The 12,846-nt window shown below is 30.8% G+C and overlaps 1 protein-coding gene across 1 annotated transcript; it reads left to right on the top strand.

Annotated features, from left to right (window-relative positions):
* The first annotated feature begins 1,886 nt into the window (after positions 1-1,886).
* LOC143529643 (RNA polymerase sigma factor sigC-like) lies at positions 1,887-6,709 on the top strand. Its single transcript, XM_077025393.1, has 7 exons — positions 1,887-2,147; positions 2,490-2,638; positions 3,136-3,612; positions 4,554-4,784; positions 4,869-5,009; positions 5,097-5,282; positions 6,332-6,709. Exons 1-7 carry the CDS (start codon positions 1,916-1,918, stop codon positions 6,617-6,619), a joined length of 1,704 nt encoding a protein of 567 aa, XP_076881508.1. The 5' UTR covers positions 1,887-1,915; the 3' UTR covers positions 6,620-6,709.
* Positions 6,710-12,846: the final 6,137 nt, after the last annotated feature.

A 12,846-nucleotide genomic window follows, 5' to 3' on the forward strand; every position in this document is an offset into this window, starting at 1 on the left:
CAATTCACGATTTCTTTCTTTTTAAAGATTGCCGTCTTTGATTAAACATCTGTTAAGGTGCAAATTGCAATGTTTGATGCATGGCCTTGTGAGCACATGCTAGCATGCAAATTTTAGTGTACCCGTTTACTTGAACAAGAATCGGGGTGAATCTTCCATGAATTGGTCCAAACCATATATTAAATATCAAATTATGAAAAAAATCTCCAGATGCATCGAGGTGTCTGAATCAATTTTTTCGACAATCGTAATGACACAAAATGCTTAAAGGGACAATCAACAATTATACCCAACGTTACCGGATCACACATTCCCATCATACTAAATATACTCAATTCACTTCATTTTTTCTCGCATTCTTATGCAATGCTAAATGAAGCAATCCCCATAGATCAAAAGCCGCTTTTGCCAAAAAATATATACTCGTAATTGATTTTTGTATCACCTCTTACGGTAGACGGAAAGACACTCTTCTAGGGATACGCAAGTCCGAAAAGAAAAAAAAAACACAGTTACCATAATAATCTAACTCTCATGTATTTTTATCAGTGATGTATTTTTTTTTACTATTTTTGGATGTGAAGACTGGTAAATAAACTAGTTAGATAAATAAGCAATCAACGCGTAGCGAATCTTAATCTTAAATCTTAAATATATATAAACGAAAGCTCCCTACATTTTCTCAAGTCACTAGATTGCTTTATTCTTAAATGAAGGATTCTCATGCATTTGACCCGAATTTATGGGTATGGGTACCACCAAACCCAGATAGCCCTTAAACGGGTTATAGCATCTCATTATATTAAAAATTAATCTTATCAAATATTTGATATGAAAATCCTATAAACTAAGGAAATATACTAAAGTTTAATATTTATTTAAAAAAAAGAAGATATTATTCATAATTAAGAAAACATCTCATTTATTTATAAAACTCTTTTATCATCAAATCCTAAGTTTACAATAAATAGAATTAAAATTAAAAAATATATATAAATATTATAAATGAATAATGTAAAACTACATATGAAGATGTAAATAAATTATAATACATGTTGCGTACAAACAAAAAAGGAAAATAATAGAAAAATAGGAAAAGAAAAGAAAAACTATATAACTAAGAATCTTAATCTTAAATATATATATATATATATATACATATATATATATATATATAAAACCTTTAAAAACCTCTGGTTGTTTCTTACACTCTCTTAAGCCACCAAATTGTTTTATTTGTAAATGAAGAATTCTTATGCATTTGACCCGAATTCACGGGTATAGGTCTCCCAAAACCCAAATAACCTTAAAAGCCTCATTATATTAAAAATTAATCTCACCAGATATTTGATATGAAAATCCTATAAAATAAAGATATATTAAAAATTAATATCCAATTTTTTTAAGAAAAAAAATATTATTTATATTAAGAAACAATTTTGTAGTAAAAAAAATAATAATAAGCGGATCATGGGTCTTATCAAACCCATAGCTTTTAAATAAGTTATAACATCTCATTAATTTGTGAAACCCTTTCATGATCAAACTCTAAGTAAATTATTAATTTTCTTACCATAAATAAAATTAGATTTCAAAAAACTTATAAATATTAGACACGAAAAAAAAACACAACCCCCGAGATAAAAACTAGTGATTATATATATTAAATTATTGGTGGGATATACTAAGTATGATAGCTTTGTTATTGGTTGGATATATTGAGTACGATGATGACGAATAAATTATTTGAATATCTTAAAAAGGCACATTACCCTTTTGTATAATTAATTTCTTTCTTCACACAAAGTACAATTTCTAATGCACAAAGCACACTCCTCTTACTAATAACCCCAAGATATTTTCATCAAATATTGATTCTCATGAAAATGAAAATGAATAGAAGCCTGAAATTGAGATGTGGAACCAGTGGCCGAGAGCTCATGCCACTGCCACACAAAACCACCTCAACTCTGTTTCTGTTTCTTTTTATTATTATTATTATTATTATTATTATTATTATTATTATTATTATTATTATTCCTTGATGGGTGTTGGATTCCGGTTCAATTTGAAATGGGGTCTCTCTGTTCAGCCTCCTCTCTCTTCCAATTCATCATCATCTTTACCCTCTTCAACACATGCATCCTGTAAGCATTTTACTTCAATATGTTTTCACTTTTTTAAATTCATGATTAACACTCCAATTTCAAATACCCATTTCATCTTTTAATCAATGCTCTGTTCTTAAGATGTGAAATTGAAGCTCAAATGATGAGTAATTGCTTTAATTCCATGATTTACACTGAAATTACTAATACCCAAATCATTAATTTCATCTTGCAATCAACAATTTGGGTTGACTTGGGTGGAAATTGGGATTTTGATTGGTAGTGTCTGTGCCCTAATTGATGGTTAATGGGTTTCATTTTATGATTTACACTGCAATATATGGCTTGGTTTTACTTAATTCATTTGAATTTGTTTGACAGTTAAAAGCAAGGCTGTCAATTATGATATGGCTAGGGTTTCTCTACCAATGGAGGGAGATTCTTGTTACAATGATCATATTAGTGGGAATACATGTTCGTCGACTTCCCGGATATTGGACATCGATTACTTGGAAACTGAAAATTTTAGGGTGGGTCTGTTGTTTCTGTTTTATAATAGCATTGATTCATAAGACGTGTATAACTGTAGGGGTGTGCATGAAACCGAAAAACCAAACCAGAAAAAACCAAACCGAAACAAAATCCGACGGTTTGGTTTTATGTTATCGTAGACACCGAACTTACGGATCAGTTTTAGTTTTATATATAATAAAAAATGAAAAACCAAAAGCAAACGGTTTTTAGATATTCAAAAACTCAAATACCGACCCAAGTGCACACCCTTAAGGGTAAGTGAAAAATCTTGATTTTGAGGTCAAGCATATTACTCATTAAAGTCTAATTTGTTACTCATTTGGAAATTAACTGACACCAAAATTTGTGTATAGGTGGTAACCTTGAAGTTGAGTATTTGTCATGTTATCAAACAAATGTCATGTGGATTAAAGAAGTTGACTTTAGTGTGTTTGACCTCAAATGTCATTTTAACATGTTAATGTCTTGATGCTGACTTTATGATTTTGATCAGAGTGTCCGGAAATTGTTACGAGACGATACATTAACATTCCTTACAAGCTTACAAGCCAAAAAGATATCGCAATATAGGTTACTTTTGGAAAATCTTGTTGTGTTGGAGGATACATTTGCTGACTCAGATGTGGTGACATTAGAACAAGACATACTGATTCAGTTAGAAAAGATTGGAGCTTTGAAGTGTCTGCAAACGTCTTCTTCTGAAATTAATAAATACACGTTGTCAAATTATCCAGTAAATGAAAAAATCATCAAGCCGATCGTGCGTTCTACAAGAAAGGTTGAAAGAAAGTCAAAAAGAGAACGGATGTCAAAGAAAGTCAATGAAGGTTGTACAGTGGAGTTTCACTCACAAGCGGTCAACCATAAGAGTTTTAGAAGGCTCACCATTTCTTCTAGAAGATTGTCGAATTCGAAAAGTGGAAGAGTTAAGATTACTAGGAATGAGGCCGAGCTATCACGAGGGGTTAAGGTTCCATACTTCTATCGTTCATTTACTTTCGTTTATGTTTGTCAGTTTTCGTTTATTTAGATTTTTGGCCCCTTACAGCTTAGGATAGTTTTAATAACATTTTAGGCCCAACACATTGTAATTGCATTATTTTTAACTAGTTTTCGCTCAGTTATGTTTGTTCATCTATGTTCATCCATGTTCATTTGTTTACGTGTGTGAACTGTTTGTTTATACTATTAACGAACGAACGTAAACAAAAATGAACATGTTCATTTTCTTAACGAACAAACATGAACAAAAGCCCCATCCTTTTAAGTGTTCGTGTTCGATAAACATGCCTCGTTCGTGTTCTTTCAGTTTGTTTAAAAGGCTAACTGTGAGTAACAGTTGCAATCTTCTATTTTTTTATTTTTTAATTTTGTAAAATAGTTTAATAAATACTGTATTACCCATATTAAAAGCAAAATGTAAAATAATCGATTAATCATTAGATATCAGAAAGATTTAGGCCCAAGTTCATATTTTTGGGTCTTTTTTCCCAGCCCAAATGGTAAAGCCGAAAAAGCTGAAACGGAAAACCAAAAAAATAAAAAGAAATCAAATAGTTTTCAAAAACACAAAAACCGAAAATACCAAGTTTGACCATTTCAGGGTGTTTGGATGTGCCTTTTTAGAGTGATTATGGGATTTTGAATGTGCATATTCTGTTTTTGAAGTTGTAATAATAAGATACCTAAGCGTCCAACTGTTTTTGACATATTATAATTAAGAAAGGTTACTTTCACCTTCACATGTCAAATTCCAAAATCTTTGATTTGATTCATTCCTCATGTAGTTCTCCTATAATGAGACATGAAATAACGTCTTGACGGTAAAAGAGTCTCTCAGATAGTTAACTAATAATTGTAACTTCAAGCTGCAATTTGTATCATTTCTTATGTAGCTAACTGATTATGTAGATGGTTGCTAATTTGGAGAGAATAAGGATGATGTTAGAAGAAGAAGCGGGCCCTACGGTTAGTTTTAGCAATTGGGCTGCTGCTGCTGGAGTAGACAAGCAAGTCTTGCTGGAAGACTTGCAATTTGGTTGGCGTTGCAGAGACGAGCTTTTAAGAAGCACCAGATCATTAGTTATATACCTTGCAAAGAACTACAACGGTCAAGGAATTGCCTTCAAAGACTTAATACAAGTTTGCCTCAATTAAAACCTATAAATTTCAACATTTGCATTTGTTTTTATATGTTTGACCCGTTACATGTTGACCCATTTGCAGGCAGGAAACGTTGGTGTTTTACAAGGTGCAGAAAGGTTTGACCGAAGCAGAGGATACAAGTTTTCAACTTATGTTCAATATTGGATCAAGAAATCATTGCTGATGCTGCTATCCCGGCATTCTAGAGAGATACGAATTCCTGTATGTTTTTGACTTTTTAGCGAGTGACTATTTTGTTTTTATGACGTGTTTTTTTTATAATTATTTTTTGTTTATGAATTTGTGTAGTTTACATTGAGCAAGGCTATAAGTAAGATACAAAAAGCCCGAAAAGCACTAGATAAAGGTGATGGAAAATGCCCGGATGATTGTGAGATTGCTAAATTTAGCGGTCTTTCATTGGCTAAAATTAGATCGGCTACCAAATGCCTTCGAGTTGTCGGTTCCATCAATCAAACGAATGCAAAGTTTTGGGTATGTTACCTAACTTCATAGAATAGAAAACTAGGGGTGTAGATGAGCCCAGCTCGAGCTCGTTTAACTTAGAAAAGCTTAAGCTTGAGGTCAGCTCGTTTCGAGCTCTATTTCTAAAGCTCGAGTCAGCTCGTGAGTGGTTTTTCAAACTCAAGCTCGGCTTGTTTATCACGTATTAATTAATTGATATACATTTATAATTATTCATATATGTATTATTATATATAGTTTTAGTTTAGAACATAATATATATTATTTAGTCAATTTTATCTTTATTTTTCATATATTAATAATTAGTATAAAAAGTATATCTAATATATGATATGAACAAAATAATATATATCATTGGTTTGTATTGGCTCGCAACCCAGCTCAATCTCGAAAAGTGAAGCTCTAGGCCCGGCTCGCTTATTAAACAAGCTTAGTTTTAGGCTCGAGCTCGTTTAATCTGGGCTCGATTCGAGCTTTAGTGAGGCAATCTCGAGACGAGGGGCTTGACTCATTTACACCCATAGAGACAATCCTAAAAAAAATAAAAGATACACCGTGTCTCTCAATTTAAATATCTGTTTTCTTTTTTTTTCTTCTCTCGTTTTTTTTTTCATTGTAAAAATGGGATTTAGAGGCGTTGCGGCTGACATGAAATATACTGTATTAATTCTGAAGTAGAATGTGTTTATCCAGACATTAACAACCAATTTAACACGAGTTCAATACCCCATAATCTAACAATGAATAATTTGTGGCTAGCCTGTTAAAGATAATCATGTGACCTAGTAGGTTCTAACTCCTAAAACCTTTAGGGCTAGCAGAGGTTTCAAATTCATCTTCCACCAGTTTCTAGCTTTAACCCACTTGAAGGCCACCTGCCCATCAAATGTTGTGTTTTTTACTTGATCCCATTAGTTAACAGGGCATTGGTCACACGGTTATAAAATAATCCACCTTTGTTTTCAACAAATAACGAGCTCATGAACATGTTTTGATTGATACTCATTTGATCTGGCTTGTTACAACATGGGTGTTTTTTTTCTTTAATTATTGTGTAGGAAGGTACAGCTGATCCAACAATGATGACTCCTGAAGAAGCTCTTATGAAAGAACATATGATCAGTGAAATGTATAACCGAATGGAAGATTTGGATGCGCGTGAAAGGAAAGTGTTGACTTTAAGATTCGGGCTCAAAGGGTATCAAAGGAAGACACTTGAGGAAATCGGGGGGTTTTATGGTGTAAGCAAAGAATGGATTCGCCGAATAGAAAGGCGGGCGTTAACAAAACTAAAACTTGATGATGAAGAAACCTTGCAAAGATTTAGACAATATTTGTATATATAAGTATACGAAGAATAATCAGCTTTTCGAAGTTATTTTTGTATACAATGTAATATCTGACGTAATAACTTTATTTATATACTTTTTTTCTACAAGATTAGAGGGAGAGAAAGAGAGATGGAGGAGGGGTGGGGGTTAATGCCTTTTCTTTTTCTTATGAAATATTTCTGTGTCAAGCTCTCTTTTAACCGGTTGTACAAAACCAAAAATGTCAAAAGTAATGTTTCTTAGGATATGCATTGTGCGGGTTTTAAAGCCCTTCACCTTAAAATTCTGTTGTGGTTTTAAAGCCCTTTACCATATATATATATATATATATATATATAGTTATTCTACAAAGTAGAACAAAATAAGAAGAATGAGAAGGATTTACAGTCATATAAAAAAACATCTCAAATAAAAAAATATTAAAAAAATCATAACTCAGAATTTAATAAAAAACAAAAAAGTAAAAACACAAAAATGTTTCCACTGTCTTTCTCATTCTAAAAAAAAACAGAGAGAGAGATTCACATACAATGGTGAGTGTAAATGATCATTGTGTCTTTTTTGTTATCATTGTGTTTTGTGTTTATTTTCGTAATTTATTGTGTCTTTTTTTCTTTATATGGTGTTATATTTCTCAACGTTGTGCTCTATTTTATTCGGCATTGTGTTATATTTTGCGATCTATTGTGTCTCTTTTAGTTATAATTGTGTCTTTTGTTCGTTTTCGTCATTGTGTCTTTGATCTCGACATTGTGTCTTTCGTCAGTTATTTATTTATTTTTGGATTGCAATGATGACAGGAACATTTTAGTTTGAGAGCCCGACGTAGAGAGAGAAAGATACACAGACAGCTAGAGACTGCAACTCGGTGAAGAAGATCTCTTGCATTTCTTTCATCAAAAACAAGATTTCATCTTTCTTCTTAGCAGATTCGGAAGAAATCGCCAGAGAAGAAATCTTTCATTCAAGACTGATCCGGCCGCGGTGCTAGCGTCATTTTTCGGATTTCGTTCCGGTACAAGCACCAGAAGGCACCAATTTAGAAGCTGAGGGCAAATATTTAAACCTGGTAACATGGTTTTCCGAGAACTATATGATCAATTTGATTATCGTTATCAATAACAATCCCGATAGTGGCACCACCAGGTTAGGTAAACAATGACAGTCAAAGTTTGAGATATAACGGAATGAGTGAATGTTGTAACATATATTAGGTAAAACCGAATTAAACTACAAAAATAAGCAACCCAATCAAAGTTTGTAAATTAAATGAAGAGAAAATTACTGTTTGTGTCCCTCTGGTTTCAGAGAGGAGGCACAATGCGTCCCCAAAAGAAAATTTGAACTGGTTGGGTCCCCGTGGTTTCAAAAATGATTCATTTGAGTCCCTGTCAAATGTGAAATTACTAGTTTACCCTTTTTTATGATCCATATGAGTCCCTGTGGTTAAGTGATTGCTCAGTTTTAGTCTCTCTTTAAAAATTACCTCTAAATTACATAATTTTTTTTAACAAAAACAAGAAAACGAAACTTTTTTTTAACAAAAATAAGTGGACTGAACTAAATTTTTTAACAAAAATAGAAGAACCATACTTTTTTTAACAAAAATACGAACATAACTACTTTTTACAAAAATAAACGAATCGAACTACTTTTTAATACAAATAAACGAACCATACTACTTTTGTTAACAAAAATAAACGATCGAACTACCTTTTTAGCGAAAATAAATGTACTATTCTTTTACTTAAGTAGTTACATTCGTTTAGTTTAGTAAAAGAATATTTCATTTATTTTCGCTAAAAAGGTAGTTCGATCATTTATTTTTGTTAAAAAAAAGTAGTATGGTTCGTTTATTTGTATTAAAAAGTAGTTCGATTCATTTATTTTTGTAAAAAAAGTTCGGTTCGTATTTTTGTTAAAAAAAGTATGATTCGTCTATTTTTGTTAAAAAGTTTAATTCAGTCCGTTTATTTTTGTTAAAAAAAAGTTTCGTTTTCTTATTTTTGTTGAAAAAAAATTATGTAATTTAGAGGTAATTTTTAAAGAGAGACTAAAACTGAGCAATCACTACATGGACTCATATGAATCATAAAAAGGGTAAACTAATAATTCCACATTTGACAGGGACTCAAATGGTTCATTTTTGAAACCGCTGGAACCCAACCAGTTGAAATTTTCTTTTGGGGACTCATTATGTCTCCTCCCTAAAACTACAGGGACACAAACAGTAATTTTCTTTTAAATAAATTATATTAATGAGGAAAAACTAACAACCTAAAAATAACAAAACTACTAAAGTTAATAATAAACACAAAGTTAATAATAAACACAAAAGGATTATAATAAAGAGTAATATTTACACCTAAATATAAAATATACACCTAATTAAAACTAAATATAACATATAGATTAACAATATACATAAAAAATGCAAAATTGTTAAGCTGACTGACAAAAAAATGGCAGTTTTAAATAACAACTTTGAAGTTCATCATACGTATTTACAAGTAAATGTATTAAATATAAAAATCCTAACTTAACAAATTTATTCAAATAGTGAGATAGATAAAGTGAAATCTTAAAGGAAATGGAAGGATTGCAAATATGTAATTGAACAAATCCATATTAACAAATGTTAAAGTTATACAAAACAGGTAAAAACCTACAATAAACCTAAATTAACGGCACGGTTGAAAACAGGAAATTATGTACAAATCTATTTGGAATTTCAAAAAAAATTAATACAATTGGTTATAAAAAATATGCACTTTATTTTAGGCATTCATTTTGACAATTAGACATGATTATAATTGTAAATTGGTCAAATAAAAAATGTAAAGTTTGTCGAGCTTGGAGAGTATCAAAATCGATTAAAGTTTGTTGAGAATTCGTCAACTAATAAAAATAATCAAGTTTAAATATGTAATGAATTATATTTGGAATACGACTACAATTAAATTATATAATTACAAATTTAGAAATTATAATAATTATAGTATTTTTTAATATATTGTGCGATGAAGTTACAACATACATACGTGATTTGTGTATGAACAGATACATCTAATTATATAATAACTCTATAAATAAATATATAAGTTATTATATAACTATCTATATAATTGTCTACCATGAAATTCTATGTGTCACTCTCAGGTTGTTACTCACATTCTCTAGAGCCACCAGATTGCTTGATTTTTAAATGGATGTTTCTCATGCATTTGACCCGAATTCACGGGTATGTGTCTTATCGAACCCGGATTGTCTTTAAATGGGTTATAACATCTCATATATTTATGAAACTCTTTCATAATCAAACAATAATTTTGCGAGTCTTGGGTCTCACCAAACCCGGATAACTCCTAAACAGGTTAATCATCAAAGAATAATTTACACGGGTCATGGGTCTACCAACCCTAATATCCCTCAAATGGGTTATAAGATCTCATTAATTGGTAAACACTATCATTAAACCCTAATTTAATTTATCTTCTTTACATGTTCTCTGATGCTGGTCTATCATCTTCATCGCCTGCTAACTTCCGATACTACCCACCATTGTCAACTACATTAACATCCCCTTTTTCATTAGACAAATATTTGTGTTCATATTTGTTCATTTAAAAAAATCAAAATGCTCGTGCCCGTTTATGTTTGTTCGTTAAAGATCAAAAAAACCTACACATCTCAATTGAAAAAACTCAAACGCTAAAAAATATAATAACAAACTAATATATATGTATTAAATTAAAACTAAACTACGTTAAAAAATAAAATAAATCATCATAAAATAGCAATACGATTAAAACAAAATTTTGAATAAACACCCGTAACACGGGAGGATCAAACTAGTAAGGAATATTTATTTGAACTTTTATTTTGACATTCAATGACTTTGTAGTTATATCTATTAAATCAAAGGCTATGGTTCACTTTTATGGATAAAAAAAGATATAAACACAACACGGTTTTATTATACTAAATAAGGGTTGAGTATGTTGCCGCATCAGCTTGTTTTTCTCAGGTTATCTGTGTCACACCCCAACCTACGGCGGAAATTCCGGGGCGTGAACTGATTGTCACAGCTCTTAAGGTTACTTTCATGCAACATTATAGGTTTTAATATCTATTTAATAGTTTCAAACAAATATTCATGTATATCAAAGTTATAAATAAACAATTACATTATAAATCCAAAATTAAGTTCTTGTATCTTTTCTCTAACATGCATCCTAACTTGCTTCAAACAATCTTGATCATCACGTCACACGATAACCTGCATATGCGTTGAATATAATATAGTTTGTCAACACAAGGTTGAGTGAGCAACACACCAGTTTAAATGTACATATAGTAACAAAAATATGTAGTTGCAACAAGTCATATGAGAATAACAAATTAACCAAATGAGCAAGTATAACTGAGATGTCGAGAAGCACAAAGGCTAACGACTGGCGTCTGATCATACTAGACTGAGATTATGTTGGACCTCTCCAAATGCGGAAGCATACAAAGCAAATAATCACATAAACAAGTAAGGTATAAGTTGTTAACACATAAGACAAAGTTGCAGCTTTGAGTATAAGTATATATAAGAAATACAATTTACGCATATGTCCCCAAAACATGAAAAACAAGTAAAAAGGGGGAATGTGGTACTCACCTCGATAGACGAACAAGGGTGATTAAGATAAATAAGATGCGGGAAAGTCACACACGAACGTTAAAGCCTAAAAAGAAACGATAGCAAACGGATACGCTAAGTAAAGAATTTATTATGATCACTAGTTAAACAATATTATAATATTATATTTATATAAGGATTTATTATATAAAATAATTATTTTGATTTATGAAAACATAACTAAATAAATTATTATTTATAGTTTTAGATAAAATTACTTTATTTATATATTTATTAAAACATTATTTTTTTACGTGATAATATACTTTATATATATTTATATACACACACACGAACGGAATTGAGAGTTAAACGAGTATTACAAAGTTGGTTATTTTATTAAAATAATCTTAATTAGTTATTAGTATTAATAATATGATTATAAATTATTTAAAAAGAATAATAATCATAATTTTTCCAAAAATATCAGGTGTAGAGGATCAAACCTGCGACCTCTGCCCCAAGAGCCAAGTGTTTAACCAGCTGGGCTAATCCAGCAGACGAGTTAAGATTTGTTTTCCATTAATTATAAACAGACGCAAGTAAACAGGATTCGAGAACAAAAACCCTAATCAATCAATCGATTTAAATCCGTAAACAGTTAATCCAATTAACGTTAGGTTTAATGTTAGGCGGATCAAAGCGATCAGAACCATATATATAATTACCTTAGTTGATGTCGTTAGGACGCAGAATCAAGAGTACACAGTTGCGGCCATGGGTGAGATCAGAACTAGACGAACAACTTGTAAATTTTACAATTCAGCATAGGGTTTTGATATCGAGGGTGAAGGGGATTGTGCAGATTCAATTAATTGAGTTATGGTGCTTGATAGGTTATGAATTGATTAACAAGCAAGGACGGTTCGTTCATAATAGTAATACGCATCAAATTGATCTCAAATACCAAATTAACAATGTCGGTCATATCGTTTAAGGCAAGAATAATGATATGCATTGAATAATTTCCATGATTATGCCGATAATTGAGGTCCAAGAAAACCCAATTGAATCGGGTTAGGAATTAGGGTTTGGATTTGGGACTGGATCCTGTTACCCCGATCATGTAAACGGGTTATAACAAACTCTTACATTTCAGCCCCTGAGGTTTGAGGATGGTTACAAAAGAGGTTTAAGGTTTATATTTTGGGTTAAAAATGCCAAACAAGAAAAATATAATAAATATATTTTATATAAATAATTTAAATAATAATAAAAAAATAATTAATCATTTCAATAAGCGTGAAATTTTAATTAATAAATAACCCGAACGTCGAAACGAGACGAGTATAAAAATATATATACGAAAACCCGAGTTGTTACAATCTGAATGCAAAACCAACTTCTGGATTACGGTTTAGAATTTCTTGATACTCCCAGTGCCAAAATACTTTGATTTCTTATCTTTGTGATAACATGATCATATCTTACATGGCAGACATGCTAATTTAAATTAATTTACTAATTTAAATTAATTTATGAAAATGATAATGTGATAATTTATATTATAATATTACTTATTCAATAAATTATAATATTACTTATTCAATAAATT

This window comes from Bidens hawaiensis, unplaced genomic scaffold (assembly GCF_021521415.1).
Source record: "Bidens hawaiensis isolate Kalapana, Puna unplaced genomic scaffold, B.hawaiensis_p1.1 tig00008633_1, whole genome shotgun sequence".
Lineage (NCBI taxonomy): Eukaryota > Viridiplantae > Streptophyta > Magnoliopsida > Asterales > Asteraceae > Bidens > Bidens hawaiensis.